Below are 18,652 nucleotides of genomic sequence, written 5' to 3' on the forward strand. Positions count from 1 at the left end.
ACCTCATTAAAGTCATTAATCGAGTTAAGTGTTACTTTACATAGGTAGTAGATACAAAAGTGCAGCCAAGGTCTACGGGGGGTTAAAACATCTGCTAAGGATTAATTAACTGGAAAAACTGGACAAAGGTATACATATATTTGACATTAAAAGTAAAGGAGAAAAACCAAAAATTTCCTTAACCAATTATTTTTGCAGGTGAAGACGGCTGTGAAACACTCTGCTGCGGCCGGGGTTACAACACCGTGCGGGCAGTCAAAACCACCCAATGTCGCTGTCGCTTCCACTGGTGCTGTCGCGTCAGTTGCGAAACTTGCGTTGTCCGTACTGAGACGCATGTGTGTAAATAGCCAGTGAACCGATAAACAAGTGTTGACCTGCCGTCTCTCTTCTATTGGTGTTGCCGCGTCAGCTGTAGCTGAGTTGTCCGCACCGAGGCGCAAGTGTGTAAATAGCCAGTGAACCGTCAAACTTCTTAGTGTCAAGGCATCAGGACTACTGCCGTTTCTATTGATGTTATGTCAGCTGCGATACAGCGTCGTCCGCACTGAGATCCATGTGTGTAAATAGCCAGTGCTGGCCACTAGCAACTGTGCTGCGACACCTAGGTCATCCACACTAAAGCGCATGTAAATAACATGGGTACTGTGCTCTTCTGCGCCACCTATTATATATCGTGTGCGCACTGAGACGCATGGGTATAAATAGCCATCGCTGAACCGTCAAACCAGAGCTGAAGTGTTGAAATAACTGTGACAATGTGCAAATACATCAAATCCGTGCTAGATCCCTAGTATAGATCCGTCAAAGGGACCCGATGCCGTAGCTCCTACCTATTTGATAACATGGGACTAAGTCATCGAAAATGAAATAACATTGTGACATAATTGTACGGGTTATAAAACCTAATAAATTGTACTATCCTCGTAAGATATTTCTATAAGGGCCACTTGCACCATTTGACTAACCGGGGGTAAAGCGGTTAAACCCAGTGTCAAATTGTACTGGTAACCATTGTATCTCCAGGTTTAACCGGTTAACCTCGGGTTGGTTATTGTTGCAAGTGGCCCTTGTACCGAAGTACAAGTACGCCTCGACGGCTTATAGGTACTCGTACAAAATGGAATATTGTGTTTTTTGACTACCCTTTTGTATGTTTTTTTAAGAATGACTGTATTTAATTTAAAAATAAAATATAACGGAAATAGTGACTGCTACTGATGACACATTGCACTGTTAAACCATGTGTGTGTTAATTGTACAATATCCGAATGTGTTTTAATGTTTTGTATGTATACTTAATCAACCAATAACTCCAGACACCTGGTGTTAAAGCGATTTGTTGCGATTCAAATTCAAAGTCCGACAATCGAGTGATTCGTCTATCTGTACTTATCTATGCTCACTACTGCCATATTCAGAACATCACCCCACCGATTAAATAAACAATTATACGGAAAAACCTCAAGAACAAGCGCTTTAGCAACGGTGTTGAACGGGCATTTGTACATATATTAATGTCTTTAGGTACAATATTATAACCTTTTAACCGCCGTAGTCTGATATATAAGTCATACAATATCCAGCTCATTTCGCGGAGTCTCATAAATAAGACAAAATTTCGTATAACTTCGTACCGTCGGTGACTAGCACGCGCTCGATGAAAAATTTTAGGTGGTTGAAAGGTTAATAAAATTTTAATATTGACGATGTGCATAAATGCCTCTTATTCATAATGAAGGTGTCTTGTTTTGAACGCACTACTAATTCGTGTATTCTGTTTGTAGGTGATTAGCCTACCTATTTGTATTTATGGCAGTAAGAGCCACAGGGACGTTCCAGGGTAAGCCAACTAACTTGGAGTTAACCGTTTGGACCACTTGTACCATGCCACTAACCCGGGGTTAACCGGTTTAACCTGGAGTTACCAAGGATACCTGTACAATTTGACACTGGGTCAACGGTTTAACCAGTTAACCCCGGGTTAGTGGAATGGTGCGTGGTGGTGGCGCATCGGGTTCAAATGTACTAGTCCGAGTTAATTGGCTAGCCCTCGAACGTGCAGTGGCCCTAATTGCAATAGCTTTTTAAGATCCGCAGCGTATTTTTTAAACACATATCAGCATATTTTCAAACTATCCAAGGTTTCAAACAATTAATCGGTTTTTAGGGGCCTGAAATGTAAAATATTACAATTAGGTAGTATTAGTGTCCGACCGAAAATGTTTTTTTTTGCCGAAACTGTAGGTTCAATTTGCTCTAGTTTCTGTCGAATCGAAATCAAACCTTCTGCCGAAACCTACTTATTATGCCGAATCCGAACCCGAAACTTCGATCGAACACTAGGTACCGAAACTACAGTTTCAGCGCGGTCGAAAGGTTCGTTGCTTTGGCCGAAACCGAACCTTCGGCCAAAACATGATTTTTATGGCGAAACCGAAACTTCGGTCAGACATTACTATTTAAGTTGTTCCTTCTTGGGAACGGGGTCCCGTAATTTGGAACCTTATGAAGCTAGTGAAAAAATATTTTCCAACGAAAAACCGTCCAATTTCACTTACGGTAATCTACTATGTAGCAAAGGCAGTAGCAAGAGTAATTAAGCGGGCTAAGTGACCAAATATATCTGTACAACTTTGTCGCTAAGAGGGTATAATAGAGCTAATATCATATGAATTGTGAACTTTTTGGCTTGGGCTGGTGGAGATATTAAACTATTATTTCTACGCATAGAACCAGTGTTTTGTGGCATGAGTTGTTGTTGGCCGACAACAAACCATGGAAGCGGAGCGTGAATCTCGCGACCTAAACGCGTAAGCGCCATGATTTTTCACGGCGCTTATGAATTTTTGGGTCGCGTGGTTCACGTCCGCTCCCCTAGCGTACAGGTTGCGATTGCGACAATTTCATTATTTGGTATGGCTTCTCTTTAGTAGTAAATATAACTCAGACAGAAAAGTGAAAGAGTAGTGATGGCTAATCTGAACGACGCTGTGTAGATCATTTAGAATACATCGCCCGCCTAGCTATTTTTGATGCTGACTGTAATAAGATGTAAATATACTTCATATGTACAAGTTTTCATCCTTACAACCATTTTTCATGCATTTAAAGTAAGACTCAACGGCTTTAAAATAGTATTTATTAAGTGTTTCTTAAATTTAATAAGTACTTAACTCGTCTTAAACATTCCACGTAGATTAAGCTAACTTATTCACTTAACATTGCGATTTTTTAAATAAAAGTTTGACACATTTGATATGTATTTTTATTTTTGAGGTAATTCCATTTGACACCATTGAACTATTACCTACGTACGCTACGCTATGTACGCTACGTATAGAACCGGCACAGAAAACCGTATTTTGCGCCATGATTTGATTTGACAACAAAATATAGAAGCGGAGCGTGAATCACGCGACCTAAACGCGTTAGCGCCATAAATACGGCGCTTTTGACGTTTCGGACGCGTCGCGTGGTACAGGTTGCGATTGCGACAATTTCATTGTTTGTTATGGCTTCTCTATCTATAGTAATAATAAATCAATGTTTGAGCCAAAGTTCGGTAATAACAATGATTTAACTGTGAGCTAAAGATGACTTCTAAAGGCTACTTGAACCATCCCACTAACCTGGGGTTAACCAGTTAAACCGTTAACCCAGTATCAAATTTTACTGAAATTACAGTATGAAATAATTCGAATAGTTCCATGTCAACGATGAATAGTTAAATTTTGTGATATACCTATAAAATAATATATTGTGCAATAGGTACTTACATAATAAAGGTTCTTAAAATTCAAGGGCTGAAGTTACAAAACGAAACGAAGTTGAGTTTTGTAAAGACATGCCCAAGACCTTTAACCCTTCTTCAAGCCGCACCAATCTACAAGATTCTCCCAAAAATCCAAATATATTCCAATTAATCCAGCTTTGATGATTCATTTGAAGACAAGTCGCATTTCCCGAAAGTCCAATCTAATTTGAACCTTAAATCGGAATTCTAAAGTTGGAATTTTATCGGCGCGTATGTGGTTGACAAATCGTACTATGCCTGGAAAAGGGTTAAGACCTAATTATGTATCGTTGCACACAATATTTTTTCTAAGACAGTAGTAAAAATCCAAAATGAAAAGTAAATAGTTATTTGTTTCACAAGGAGGCCAAGTTGTTGTTTAACCGCTCGTGCTAATATTGATACCCGAGCAAGCGAAAAAATTGAACCACGTGAGTAGCAAGTGTTCAAAAAGTGGAATCTAGAGCGTTGCGTGGATTTCAAGGCACGAGGGTTAAACAAACAACTACAAATTCTTCATCACGTTAATGGGAGGAAAATACCAACTGTAAAACATTACAAATCAAATTCAAATGAACATTATCAGCCAACATGAGCAAACAACTCAAAATTTTCATCAAATTACTTTTACTTTGCCACACATATGGATAAAATGTAACTTTCTTATCAGTTTTCTCACAAGCTGGTGTGGTGAAATTTATTATTATTATTTGACGTAAAAAAATAGGCGCATAATTTTAAAATAATGAATTTAACCCAATTTATATCTACTTGCGAACGATAACTGAGATGCGGCGACATAAATATCATTAATACCCATCAACAACATCGCATCAATGTACGCGAGTATGTAGCCTATGTGCCTACTATTTATACATATACTAATACTAAATTACAAACCGAAATAAATTTAATATACGAATAAATAATAATAATTTTAAGGGCACCAATATTATGGCCACCCTGCCGCAGGGGTCAGATCTAGAGGACCTAAGATAGGTGAGTATAAGTAAAGTTAAGTATACTTAATTTTAGTAGTACCTAGTTTATAAGTTTTGTTATTGTACTTGTTTATAATTATAATTTACCAATAATAAGCAATACCTAGAAAAAAAAAAAACAAGAAATGACTTTCAGTTGTTTCCAATAATGAAAATAAATTAAATACGCAAAAATCGAAATATACAGTAAAAGCACAGCGACGCTAAAAATACGTAAGTAGCTTGAACTTTTCTCACTAAAGTTGCTAAATGTCGAAGAAATTGAATCCTTTCCATTGAATATGAGCTCTCAGCGGATTTCACTCGTTAAAAGTTTTCATCAAAGCGTACGTATTCGATCTTTTCAAATGACATTTGTAGGGATTTTTAAAGTTTTAATTGGCTTAGTTGGAGTTTCGTTCTACTTATAACGATGCGAAAACTTGTAGGTAAATACGCGTAGCTTTGTGAAAAGAGTTAACACAATATGTTTAGGTAGGTAATTAAAAACAGTGTTTTACTTGAAGATAGGCGTAGGTAACCTTTGCTTTCCACCCTTAAATACGGCATGTGTTTAAAAAAATAAAAATAAATATTATAGGACATTATTACACAAATAGACTAAGTCCCACAGTAAGCTCAATAAGGCTTGTGTTGAGGATACTTAGACAACGATATATATAATATATAAATATGACTTAGGAACAAATATTTATGCTCTTCACACGAATAAATGCCCTTACCAGGATTTGAACCCGGGACCATCGGCTTCATAGGCAGGGTCACTACCCACTAGGCCCGACCGGTCGTCAAAACTACATTAACTTAAAAAAAAAACATAATTTGGTAATTAGAAATTAGAATTCCCACCACATCCATAGCCAATAGCGCATTGGGACAGCCTGTATCCGAAATTGAACGACAAACACTGCCAAGTTTTGGTTTTTACTGGTCTTTTTTAAGGTCCTCAAGAACTACGCTTTTATTAGTTTAGCTATTAGCTACAATTTATTGCCAGCCCGTAAGCTTACAAAATGTATCGATGTTGACAATTTGGCAGCTATAAAGCCTGTTTCAACTAAACATGCCGTTTGATAGCGCCCAACGAGCGTTTCATGCAAATTCACACGCTCTAAATTACCAACGTTTACTGCAATTTGTTGCTGCTTGATTTATAGATCAGTCGCGTTTTGGTTACATACGATTAAAATTAACTAAATGGTAGCACAAATTATGAAATATAAATAATAATTGAAACAGGTGCAGTGCAAAAAAATCTTGTTTCTTATTGAAATGGTCGTCAACACAGTATTTGTAAGAAATTTATAAAATCGCTACATTTTGATCATTTTGATTAGGAAAAGTTAAATAAGGGTTCCGTTTTTTGCCATTTGGCTACGGAACCCTAAAAATTCACGTGATCACTAATTTCTTAGTAGCGACATCTATCCGTAACATTGGCGATGTATATACTGCTCGTACTCTCAATAGATGTCACTACAAATTTACTTTTGCTACTTGACAACAGAGGGCGGTATTAAAGGTACAACTAAACTGACACTGACAGTAAAAACATGATTCGTTTCACGCTAAAATAAAGACTAAATGGCAGAAAACATAGCACCTTTTCGACCTAACTTTATTTTATTAAATTAAAACTTTTACGTTATGTTCAATCATATCTTTATGCTTACAATTTTAGGTACAGCATAAAATGAGCGCGTTTATTACAACATGAAATCAGATTCAAGCTGCGTAAAACGGAAAACTACTGTTCAGGCGTCTTGTTTCGCGTGCCATACGGCAGTATGAATAAATGTTATTTATCCTTCCTATCAGCAATTTATTGAAGGAAAATTAACAAAAATGCCGAAACCAACTTGTGTTCAGTGCGGCGTAAACGATTCTCTTCTCTGGCGGAATGCGGAAACCGGTCAAATCTGCAACGAATGTCACCTCTCAAATACTGCTGCAAAAGAAGGAAGCCCACCTTTTACGTTCAAAACTGAAGTGGAAATTAAACGCGAGGATAAAGACGAACCAGAAACTAAAAATGAAAAGACTGAGGGTGAGACTACACCAGCAAAAGCGACTGGGAAAGGTACTAGGAAGAGTACAAGAGCGACGCGATATAAACCGAAGACCCCCGCGTCCGTGGCTCCAAAATCTGCGGCGCCTCGTGGAAGAGGCCGCAGAAGCATCTTCAAGAGACAACCTTTGAAGGCGCCGACAGCAACAGCCACTGTTGTGACTAGTGATTCAGTATTTTATAAGGTAAAGTCTGATTGTGAATTCTGGCTTTATTCATATTCGCTTTATCAATAGTACCACCAGTTTACATAACCATAATCTAACTTACATGCAATGTGTCACAATAGCTCTAGTTAAGAGGGAAGAATAGCTTTGCGATCCTAACGAAATACATAATACTTTTTCTATGAAATTCCATTTTAGGAGAAAATGGTTTTCACTTAATCTTAACAAATCACTTTGATTTTGATGTTAATCACTTCAGCATAAAATATTTTAGGTATAGATATCGCTACTTAAATAACAAAAAAAAATTTTCATTTGCAAAATTTTAGTTTTCATTTTTTAATGTCAATAACATGCAAAAAAATCATGGAGGACGGAAAATGTTTTTTCTTTTTGTATGGACGGTCACATGCTTATTATACTTCCCTCTTAATACGATAGATTGCAAACAGCAAGTTGTGTTTTAAATAGAAAAAACACAATTTTTTAATAATTATATACTCATAATATATACACTATTTTAATAGAATAAAATTTCTTTACACATCATTATAAACCCAATTAATTCTTTACAGGGCAACTACATGCAAGTGGGCGACATAGTCTCAATGATTGACATTGACGGAGGTACCTACTACGCTCAAATTCGAGGCTTCATGACTGACCAGTATTGTGAGAAGAGTGCCGTTGTCACATGGCTGTTGCCAACTAAAGCTAGTCCTCCTCCCGAGAGTGGGTTTGACCCTGCTACTTATATTATTGGTAAGACATTAGAAGTATTGACTTTATCTTTCAGTCCTATTTGTTACACTATCTTTAATAATTGACTGAGCTAAAAAAAAAGAAGTTATGTAGTTCCCCCTTGCATTTTAATAGGCAGGTCCACACAGAGCAAGCATACTTGCAAGGCAATTTCCGTCATCTCGGCCAAGGTACATCTATACTGGCCATTTCATGCGTGAGGAAATTGCCTCGCTCGTATGCTCGCTCTGTGTGGACCCGCCTAAAAAGAGGCAAATAAAATAAATTATAAAAAAACAGTCTTAAAGTTTTTACCTGTAATAGTACAGCTGAGAATTTTAAAATGTCAATTTTATAAACAACATATTTTTGTATGCTTAGCCACTCCCTACAGTGCAATACATATACCCTGGCACACTAAATTTGTCCGTAACAAAGGCTGCAAATTTTAAAAAATGTAGCGCAAAGGGTTGTTTTCCCAAAGAAAATTTGAAATTTGAGCCTTTTTCTTCTGCCAAACTGGGTATGCTAGAGTATACCTTATAACCAACACATCTTATTTTTTAGGTCCAGAAGAAGAACTGGCTAGGAAGCTAGATGTAATGGAATTTGTTATGCATGCTCCTTCAGACTACTATAAGGCCAGTAACAGTCCATATCCTCTGACCGACAATGAGGTCAACAACTACACTGGATACATTTGGACGTCACTGGAGCCCAGAGAAAGGACATAGATAATTAAAGTTTCTTTCTTAGCTAAATTGATTTTATTATTAACGTGGAAATCCACCTTAATTAACCTCTATCCAGCCTATTTTCTGGTTTGTTATAGTTGTATATTGTATAGTGTTGCTGCAACTCTTTTGATTGGCATATTTATAAAAGAAATAGAAGTAATATACGACTTACATATTATATGCCTGTGCAAATATGGCAATCCTTATGTCTGTGTTTCTGGCAGGGATCGGAAACCGGTATTTTTTGTATGGGAACGAAAACGGTATTTTTTCGTTGCCCTTTCTAATTGGGCAATCTAATAATACGAAGTCGTTATCTAAAAACACAACCGAGTCCTATATTTAGAGTATAAAATATTATACGACATTATTACACAAATTGACTAAGTCCCACAGTAGGCTCAATAAGGCTTGTGTTGAGGGTACTTAGACAACTGTACTAAGACTCGGGAACAAATATCCATGCTCATCACACGAATAAATGCCCTTACCAGGATTTGAACCCGGGACCATCAGCTTCGTAGGCAGGGTCATTACCCACTAGGCCAAACCGGTCGTCACAAGTCGTCATAAAATAAACCGAAATATATGTTTATTTCAAAGTTTTTCCAAAAAACCGGTTCCGATCCCTGGTTTCTGGCATTACATGCTGAGGCAGAATTTCGGAAAAGAGCAGCTCAGACTGGACCAATAAAGGAGACAGCTATATGGACTGAGAAAGCCCCTAAGCTAACGACAGGGACGCAGCAATACATAAAAGCGAGATGCAGATATCTCTAACATATAGCTCAGTCAGTAAGTCAGTTACTGAATTAAGTAAGGCGTGTAAGCGTTTAGCTTCTGCATTGCGTTTTATTGTATCGTATATCGTACTCTTTCATTAAAAAAAGTTCGGTGACTCAAGTGAAATGATAAGTCTTAAAAATATACTCTGGCAAAACTTTGTTCATAGAAAAAGGCGCGAACTTCAAATTTTGTATGGAAGACTGCGCACCTACAATTTTCTAATTTGCCGCCTATTTGTACTGGCGGAAATGGCTTGCTAAACTATAGATATAATTTTTTACCGCAATGTAAAACAAAGAAAATAAGACGGCAAAAATTTTTTTTTGCATGTAAACAAAACTCAAATCAACAACTGTCATCTTGCTGTCATCCTTTTCATTTGATCTGTCAGTGTCACTGTTGAGTTGAGTTGATTCCATAGAAATATTCGCGGCATCATACTGTAAAATTGTGTATAGATCGAAGAATCTAACAATATAAGGCGTAATCAAATTAATTTTATCAATTAAATATGAGTCGTAAAGAAGCACTTTCGTCTTTCATCCAACAAATCCACGGGCGACCTGTGGTCGTTAAACTGAACAGCGGTGTTGATTACCGAGGTAAGACATTGTTATTAGTTTATAATGTTAATAATAGCGTGTTAATGATTAGAAAATTAATGAACAATAATGGTCTGCGAAAATTATTAGCCAAAATATTTTTTTAATTTACTATTTAAATGCTCTTTTTACACTTCGAAAACCGGTGAGTCTGTACAATTGCAACCTTTCAGAAAAGTCATTAGTCGTGTTACTCCTAACCTTTATGAACTGAATACTTAAATAACAGTTATATTATACTAATACAACACCAATTACTGATATAAGCAAAAAATATTACAACATATTTTAGGTTATGTTATTTTATTAAATTAAGTACCGTTATTTGACATTTTACCGTTATTTGGAATCATGACGTATGTTGTTATAATTTAATAATAATTATAAGCAAACTACTCCCATCATGTAACAATATTTTTTGAGAAATAACCTAAAACAATTAATTTCCAAAATTGTCTTAGCTAGAAGTAAAACAGTAAGATTTAATTAGCACTGATACAATTTCAGGTGTCCTAGCCTGTCTAGACGGCTACATGAACATAGCCTTAGAACAAACGGAAGAGTATGTCAACGGTCAGCTAAAGAACAAGTATGGCGATGCCTTTATCCGAGGAAACAATGTTCTGTATATCAGTACTCAGAAACGAAGGATATAGTCATGGTTTGTTTAAATTAGGTATAAGGATACAATAAAATATTTCTTATAAAAACATATTTTATTACTAATTTTTAAATAAGTATTTAAGTCAAGCTTCCACAACTTAATTATTACATCTAAGCTAATTTAGCCTTAAATAGTGACAACTTTTTTTTGACGACTGGTCTGGCCTTGTGGCCATGCCTATGAAGCCGATGGTCCCGGGTTCAAATCCTGGTAAGGGCATTTATTCGTGTGGTGAGCATGGATATTTGATCCTGAGTCATGGGTGTTTTCTATGTATTTAAGTATTTATAAATATTTATATATTATATATATCATTGTCTAAGTACCCTCAACACAAGACTTATTGAGCTTACTGTGGGACTTAGTCAATTTGTGTAATAATATCCTATAATATATATATATTTTTTAATTTATTTACAATAGTTCCAAATATACAACAATGCTGTTCATCTAAAATACCATTTTTGCCATTGATTCTAAAGTAATAGCCCCTCACCTATGGAAAGGCCCGGTGTATTCCCATCTGTCCTCGCCAGGTAAAGATGGGAATAGGCGCTACATATAAATAAATCCCATCTGCGCCCGCCTCTTATATGGCGGTGGTCACATGGGGTGGGCTCAGATGGGAATATACCGAAAGGCCCCATGAGCTCAAGCAGTTTTGGAACTAAACAAGACAAGTATAAAGGTGAAATTCCGATCTTAATCTTACATTCCAGAGCTGAGGGGTTAAATCACCTTTTACTTTAGTTCCAATATAATATGTGTCCAATAAAAAACATTGTGTTTTTCTATAATTTAATAGTCTACATCATTTCTTCCGTAAGTATAGTAGAATTTTACATCATCATATACCTGAAACAATATGAAAATTAATTTATTATACTGCATAAAAAACTCTATTAATTGTAACCTAAACAAAAAGTGACCAAGGTTGAATATGAACCAGCATTGTCAGCTGTTGTGGTTATTTTCATTTTTAAATGGTTATCAATGGCATTTTACTTATCATATTGTTTTAAAGGGTCATTCTACTTTTTACTGCAGGTTTTTGTGATTTCATAGAATCCTGAGATTTTAATATTAACTTACACTAGCTACGAAAACATGATAAGTACAGAATAGGTCTCAATATTTTACCCTTAACTTTTTTATTTTTAGAATTTATAGGTTGGAGCCCTTTTACTTACAAATAAAAATAGATAAAATATTTTTTTACTTTTTACAAGGTATCGTTACAGTGGCATTAAAATGTGCTTTATATTGATATACAATTTAAAAAAATACAAAATTTACAAATAAAAATAAAAATACTTGCTTCTGGGGACAATAAAACCTGCAGTATGTTAAATTAAAAGTAAAATGACCGTAAATGCAATGGAAAAATAGTTATTCCGATAACACGTCAATTTTTACAGTGTATGCATATGGTATGCATACAATGAAAAAATCTAAAAATGCCACAAACAAGACAGGTGTGGAGATTTTCCCACCTAGTGAATTGATTGATATGTCACAGTTTGTTATGTACATAGCGCGCGGTTGTTTTATGCGATTGACGCAGCGTACAACGCATGCGATTACGACAGTGTTGGCCGAAACGTTCATGCAATTGACCATTACAAATCGAATCCGTCTCGTAAACTGTAGCCATCCGTTACGGTCAATTGCAATTAACATTCGGCTAACACTGGATCACGGAATGTAGGGAAAATAACAAGGGACAATGACAGCTTTTGTCGCGTAAAACAATATACGGTCATTATATTATGTGATTTTAAATAGGTGTGCGGCAAACATCGTGTTTGCGATCACTGTGTTTATTGCATAAAACAACGGCGCTTTAACTAGCCAAGTGCCAGCACCGACCTGTGTTTGGCACCTTCCTGTGCCACATTAATTAAACTAGAGTTACTGCGACCAAGAGACCTATAACAACCTGCTGGTATAGTTGATATCAGGTGAACTTTCTTTTACATCACCACACCAGCCCAAGCATGGTCGTTCGCCAGGCGGAGGGGCATACATTTAGTTACAAATTTTATTTTCTCGGGGAGCCAGCTGACTCCCCCTGCCACCCCATGGCGATGCCCATGAGCCCAAGCCGAAAAGTTCACCTGATTTTAGCTCTACTGGTGCCATAACGTAAACATCAGCAGCTTTTGCTCAGCAGTGGGACACTTATCGAATTTAGACTGGTTCATTTGAGCGAGGAACATAAGCTTATTTTATTACTTACCCTATTACTACCACCGCTAGGACCTCTACCGTTCCCCAACTCCGCTATAAGCTTCTCACCACGCACACCATAATTCTTCACATACTCATCCCTATCTTTCCTTCCCGCGTTAGGGTCAAAACTCGCATCCACTCTGTAGTTCAAAATGCTCCGGTCGAACAGAGGCGCCCAAAAACTAGAGAACTGACTCTCACACACCACTAGGGCTGACAAAAATATTAAATATTTTATCATTTTTGTGACTGGTTCCCATCGATGTTAGATTACGAGTGAGATATTCCGCAAGTCAGTAAATAGACTTATTTAAACGCTAACATATGCCAAGGCTAAATACGTGTACGTACAGTTCGCTATGTTTTTGGAACGAAATTTATTTGACTGTCTGTAAGTCCTTATCTATAGACCTAAAGAGATTAATATTTAAATCATTTCCAACGCAGAAGCATTCCACGGGCTGTCCCGTACGGACGCATTTTATTTCCTGAGTTGCGACGTTTTTTTCGGAGTTTAAAGCAGGCGATTATTTTTCTGTGCATATTTTTAACCATTAGTCATACTCAAGTCAAAGATACTCATGTACCCGCAAATCTTCAGAAATTCGCGTTTGCATGTACGCGATAACGGTAGACAATTTCGTGGAATGTTCCCGCATCGTTTTTAATAGATTGATTATACATATAGTATTTACATAAAAAAACTCTTAGGTTTTAATATTGCTTGATTTAAAAAACCAGGCAAGTGCGAGTCGGACTCGCGCACGACGGGTTCCGTACCATTATTTATAAAAACGGGAAAAAAATATGTTTGTTGTATGGGAGCCCACCTTAAATATTTATTTTATTCTGTTTTTAGTATTTGTTGTTAGCGGCAATCACGGTTCATGAGATACAGCTTGGTGACACCCGGACGGACTGACGGACAGCGAAGTCTCAGTAATAGGGTCCCGTTTGACCCTTTGGGTACGGAACCCTAAAAAAGACAAGACAATTATGTTAAATAGATTGGTATTGTACATAAAGCTACGTCTCTCATCATTATTGTAGATGGCGTCACTTTGTCGCGGTCTGAGTCCTACATTTTCTGTTTTATAAGGCGCTTTGACCTTTGCATAATAACACTAAGTACCACCATATTTTTAATTCCTGCAAATATATCAGGTGTTTTGTTTGTATTGTGGACTTCAGGGAATGCCAAGGCGCTAAACAAAATCTATGGCCCTGAGAGACGTCACTAAACGGCGCATGGTGGCGCCACTTTGTGCTGAGATGGACCGTCTTTATTATTTAGTTGTTACCGTTGTTAGCATCAAATGTTGTCTATTAATTAACTAATGGGTCTGTGAGCTTGTAATGGACCTCGCGACCATAACTTAAAACTGGATATGTAGGTATGTATGGCTCCGCCATTTTGAAAAAAAAAAAACTAAATTGACAAAAAAAATCATCGAACCTGATGCTCACAAAATTTCACGAGAATCAATTGAGATTTGCGACCTGTAGACCGGACATCCGGACATAGTACAAAATCATTTTTGCCCAAGCTGAAATGGACACCATCTCTAACGTGCGGTCAATTAAAATATCCGAGCGGGTAGTTTCACGTAAAAGAGTCGGATGTAGGAATAAAATAAGAATCATAGCGAATTCAGCCGTAAATTAATATTAATAGTTCGTTTCATCCACAATGAAGCGCAGATTTTTCAAATCTAACCGTTAATAACATGACGTTACGAGTCAAGACGCGCGTCGTCGTTAATGGCACGATGTATATTGGTGGAGTTAGGTATAGATAAATACTTATACCCCGTTTGTTTGTTTGTACTAGTCACTCTAAGCTCGTACTGACATAAAGTGCCTTTATCCTACTCCCTAACTCTATCCCATATCCTAGTTGTAAAAGCTATCTAATATTTTTGTTTAGCTGTTGATGCGTAATTGAGGAACAAACACATCAAAATGTATAATTACTTACTAATTAATTGGATTAGGAAAGTTGCTCGTATGGAAAATACAGGCGTTTCAACTTTAATAGTTAGGTATGTTAGTTTTAGTCTTTGTAGAACCAAAGAGAATCTTATTTCCCTGATGCGAGTTAAATTAGTTAAATATCAAAAAGTGGCGCCATCTACTAGATCAAAGGTATGGCAGCATCGTTTTGAGCGATGGCGCCACAACATTTAGTCGATGCCCGGCAAGATAGCGCCACTTTTTGATTTTTAACACATATCAATGAAAGTATAAGGATCAAAGTCAAATGGCGTTCTAAAAGTTTTAATCAGGTGTCGAAAGATGGCAGTACATGTATTGTGGCTACAAAGTTTTCTTTGATAATCCACCTCTATTTCAAATTCTCTTAAAGAACTCTATTAAAAACGTATCAATTATTTTTAAAGAGTTGGAAGTTCGAAGCTTAAGCAACAAAGCAGACTGATCATGATCAATCATTCAATGACTTCTTTAAGTTCCATTGTTTAAGCCTAACAATACCCTTAGTGGACACTTAGGTACCTATCATGTGCTGTGTCTAAAAGACATAATGATATGTACTTACTTGAAACAATGCGATGCACAAAAAACCGTAGTCTCACCTCTACTTCTTATTGTTTAATTTTGTATGTAACTACCAAAGTAGATAAATTTTATCAGTCTTGGTTAATAAATACTAGAATTTTGTCTCAAAATGCAACCAAACGGAACAAGCAAATCTTAGGTAGGTACCGAACCTAACCTACTACGTAAAATAATAGTACGAATTATAAGATTTATAATAGTATTAGGTACCTATAATCTGCATCAATAAGTTGGTAGTACCTAGCGGATGAGACGCGATGAAAACATCTAGTGTCAGACCACGATAAGTTGGCAGCGATTTTGATAGCACAGCCTGTGCGTTATTTTAAACGTCACTTCAATAAAGAGTAATGAGCGGAAACGGAGGCAAGGGACTGCGCGGATTGGAATAACATGGAATTTCACTCTTATTCAGCAGTAGTACTCATCGCATTGGAAAGCTGGCAAAACGTTAGCGGTGGATATATTTATGACGTGAGTTTATATACTGACAGCAGGACCGTGGGGGGTCATTATGGGGCAATGCCCTACCATAAAGCCCCATTGCCCTACCTTAAGAAATTTATAGGGTATAGCGCCCTACCTGTAATAAATTTATAGGGTATAGCGTCCTACCTGTAATAAATTTATAGGGTATAGCGCCCTACCTGTAATAAATTTATAGGGTATAGCGCCCTACCTGTAATTACGGCTGTCCTATCTTAAATTCAGCTCTGGTTACGGCCCATGACACCTATCACCGGCCTGCGTTATCAATAAACCAAAACGAATCAGTTTTTATTGTGCCAACTGTACCTAGCATCTTTATTCAGTCCAAGACAACACGTTAGATCCATACAACAGCGGGTTACGGTCAAGGAGTGCTAACAATGAGGTAATAACTACACCATGTTTCCTTATATCCTTATATTACTAGCAATTTATCACGTAATCATTCACGTACATAAAGGTTTATAGACACATTTTAATAATACGTAAGTACCTATTTAAATGTATACAATTTAAATTACGTAAAATAGTAAATGTTCAATCATGTCGATCTACGCTAAGTTTCCACGGACTTGGAATTGGCAGTGATATTATATCTAAACTGGAGCGCCAAGTTGGCGTAGCCGTTGGCGTGAAAACTTAGCGTAGCGTGAACTCTAATACCTTCGGGAGTTGGTTATTATAAATTCAGAATTATCCTTTCGACGGAGATATACCGTTCTCTGCTCATCAGCAGCAAGTGTTCTGCTACCGGATAAAGTAAGGACGCAAAGCAGTGAAGAATTTCGCACATTGACCTATGTTTCTATCTCTATTGAACGCAAATAATTATTATGCTGTCCCGGCCATGATGCCCGCGGTCAATGCCACTATGCGAGCGCGAGACTAATATTATTATGCGAAGAGATGGGAATTGGCGGGTCAATGTTAGGAGGGCGAAACTGGAGGCCTACGGCGAAAACCGAAATTCGTAAATTGCGAGGATCTTTCCCTTTTACTCTCACTAAGACGTAATAAGAGTGACAGAAAAATGCCCGCAATTGACGAACTTCGATTTTCGCGGTTATAGCCCTGTTTCTTTCGGGCTTTCTCGGCTCCGTTCGGTTCTGGGGGCCTACCGCGAAAACCGAAATTTGCAAATTGCTGGGATCTTTCTCTTTTACTCTCACTAAGACAAGTAGAGCGACAGAGAAAAATGCCCGCAATTGAGCTTAGAGCGGGACGACCCTTAGCGCGTACGACCACAGATAAAGATAATGCAAGAATTTGGACAACCCTAAATAGCCGAAAGGGATAGTACCATACATAAAAAAGGGACAACATGATTCGACCCTGAATCGCTGTCAAACTTCGGTTTTGTAGGAAGTTTATTTTCTGTACGGTATTACTATTACATATTATTTGTCTTCGTACTTAGCATCCTTACTTTTAGATATAAAATCTCTTTGCAGTCAGAGGCGAAATGATGTACCAAATTAACTACTTATGAGTTTGGGTGTCAATGGATTCCTTCCAAGGGCGAATAGGACTTGTACTGGTACAGCTCTGGACCTCCGTAGCCGTAGAGAAGCTTTCCTCGTCCGTTTTCGTCATAGTACGGATACCGGTATTTTGGCCTGGAATAAATTACCCACTAGTTAAGTCACACTCAGAGTCAAGTCTATTCTTAATTAAAGCACGATAACGCGTGCTTAAAATTTTTTTACAATTAAATTAGAATTTATTCGAGAAATAGATCTAGCATTCAAGTTTCAGAATAAATACGTTTGCAAGAAACACGAATGCGAAGCTACTCGGGTGGGGGTACACTTGACAAAAAAAATATCACATCAATTGCAATTTCAATATTCAAATACATGCTTAGCGAGTGAACGCGCCGTAGTGGCCTCTCTATAGTACTATACGTTTTGTAGCCCTGTAGTTACTTACCTCTCAAAATACTGAAAGTTAGGTGCCCTTGGCTGCGGGACCGTTGAATCTGCCGAGATGAGCAGGCTGAGGACTAGGACGAGCTATAGAAAAATATATATTTCATTAAATTGCAGTTAAAATAATCGATTATACTGCCATCTGTTGTTGAGTAGCAGAAGTTTTGATTTTAAAAACAAAATATAGATGGCAGTTATATCCAAAAACACTGAAAAGAGAAAGTTTATGATTGAACATATTAAAAAGTAATCAAGAACCGTGTCAACACCGTTATTACTAATACTTTACAATACATAACACATATTTAGAGAATATTCGCAGTCCAATATTTTGTAATTATTGTTGTACACATGCAGAATCTTCTCACCACATTTTTCAGAAATTAGAAATCTATCTGTAACCTTCAAGGATTACATCCTCTGACCCAAAAAAATAACTTCATAACACACTTATGCCGATTGCATAATGAGTACTAATTAATAATACGATTAAACACTTACCGTAAACAATACAATCCTTAAGCACTCCATAACTTTTTAATTTTATTAAACTCGCGCCAAAACTATTGTCAATTTTTTCGAAAAATATTGTGACCAAGGTACTGCACACAGCCGCGTACGTGCGTTTCTCTGCGTAGCGGTTACAAAACTGAGGAGAGGTGGAAAGGCGATTCTAGAATTTTAATGATGGTACAGTCACCTACTTAGTAAACCTGTCACACTTACAATAGTAGATAATCTAGTATTACAACATGAATATGTCAGTTAAAATTGCCACCAAAATAAAATAAAAAGAAGTCAAAACCAACATTTTATCATTTATTCCTATTTTATTATTACAGGACGTCTAACATTTGTTTAATT

At 37.0% G+C, this 18,652-nt stretch overlaps 4 protein-coding genes across 8 annotated transcripts in view; 3 read left to right on the plus strand and 1 right to left on the minus strand.

Annotated features, from left to right (window-relative positions):
- The window catches only part of LOC133516439 (protein Wnt-7b-like), an 83,485-nt gene extending 80,226 nt beyond the window's left edge, over nt 1-3,259 (plus strand). For all 3 annotated transcript variants that reach the window (XM_061849387.1, XM_061849386.1, XM_061849388.1), the window contains exon 9: nt 199-3,259. In XM_061849387.1, the coding sequence (XP_061705371.1) occupies nt 199-350 (152 nt within the window). In that variant the 3' untranslated portion in view covers nt 351-3,259. The remainder of the gene's footprint in view (nt 1-198) is intronic.
- A 3,272-nt stretch (nt 3,260-6,531) lies between these two features.
- Nucleotides 6,532-8,534, plus strand: LOC133516440 (GATA zinc finger domain-containing protein 1). Its single transcript, XM_061849389.1, has 3 exons — nt 6,532-7,050; nt 7,608-7,794; nt 8,341-8,534. Exons 1-3 carry the CDS (start codon nt 6,643-6,645, stop codon nt 8,505-8,507), a joined length of 762 nt encoding a protein of 253 aa, XP_061705373.1. The 5' UTR covers nt 6,532-6,642; the 3' UTR covers nt 8,508-8,534.
- Nucleotides 8,535-9,584: 1,050 nt separating this feature from the next.
- On the plus strand, nt 9,585-10,608 carry LOC133516441 (U6 snRNA-associated Sm-like protein LSm6). Its single transcript, XM_061849390.1, has 2 exons — nt 9,585-9,898; nt 10,406-10,608. Exons 1-2 carry the CDS (start codon nt 9,808-9,810, stop codon nt 10,552-10,554), a joined length of 240 nt encoding a protein of 79 aa, XP_061705374.1. The 5' UTR covers nt 9,585-9,807; the 3' UTR covers nt 10,555-10,608.
- Nucleotides 10,609-11,343: 735 nt separating this feature from the next.
- Nucleotides 11,344-18,589, minus strand: LOC133516442 (uncharacterized). 3 transcript variants are annotated; one of them, XR_009799226.1, is made up of 4 exons: nt 18,290-18,587; nt 17,790-17,872; nt 17,287-17,476; nt 11,344-11,417 (listed from the first exon to the last, which is right to left on the minus strand). XR_009799226.1 is itself a non-coding variant. In XM_061849393.1 (4 exons), the coding sequence occupies exons 1-3, from the start codon at nt 18,317-18,319 to the stop codon at nt 17,359-17,361; spliced, it is 231 nt and encodes a 76-aa protein (XP_061705377.1). In that variant the 5' UTR covers nt 18,320-18,589; the 3' UTR covers nt 11,344-11,417; nt 17,344-17,358. The 3 variants fall into 3 exon arrangements, 2 of the variants coding, with proteins under 2 accessions (XP_061705377.1, XP_061705375.1); XM_061849393.1 differs by having other exon boundaries at nt 17,344-17,476; nt 18,290-18,589; XM_061849391.1 differs by lacking the exon at nt 11,344-11,417 and having other exon boundaries at nt 16,263-17,476; nt 18,290-18,586.
- Between the last annotated feature and the right edge of the window lie 63 nt (nt 18,590-18,652).

The sequence above is a fragment of the Cydia pomonella genome, chromosome 3, assembly GCF_033807575.1.
Source record: "Cydia pomonella isolate Wapato2018A chromosome 3, ilCydPomo1, whole genome shotgun sequence".
Lineage (NCBI taxonomy): Eukaryota > Metazoa > Arthropoda > Insecta > Lepidoptera > Tortricidae > Cydia > Cydia pomonella.

Bases quoted from the DNA above. Each gene is read 5' to 3' on its own strand.
- LOC133516440 (XM_061849389.1), top strand. From the start codon at position 6,643: ATGCCGAAACCAACTTGTGTTCAGTGCGGCGTAAACGATTCTCTTCTC. The intron at 7,051-7,607 runs GTAAAGTCTGAT...AATTCTTTACAG, and splicing joins GTGATTCAGTATTTTATAAG to GGCAACTACATGCAAGTGGG. The intron at 7,795-8,340 runs GTAAGACATTAG...CTTATTTTTTAG, and splicing joins CCCTGCTACTTATATTATTG to GTCCAGAAGAAGAACTGGCT.
- LOC133516441 (XM_061849390.1), top strand. From the start codon at position 9,808: ATGAGTCGTAAAGAAGCACTTTCGTCTTTCATCCAACAAATCCACGGG. The intron at 9,899-10,405 runs GTAAGACATTGT...ATACAATTTCAG, and splicing joins CAGCGGTGTTGATTACCGAG to GTGTCCTAGCCTGTCTAGAC.
- LOC133516442 (XM_061849393.1), bottom strand. From the start codon at position 18,319: ATGGAGTGCTTAAGGATTGTATTGTTTACG. The intron at 17,873-18,289 runs GTAAGTGTTTAA...ATTTTTCTATAG, and splicing joins TAAGGATTGTATTGTTTACG to CTCGTCCTAGTCCTCAGCCT. The intron at 17,477-17,789 runs GTAAGTAACTAC...AATTTATTCCAG, and splicing joins AACTTTCAGTATTTTGAGAG to GCCAAAATACCGGTATCCGT.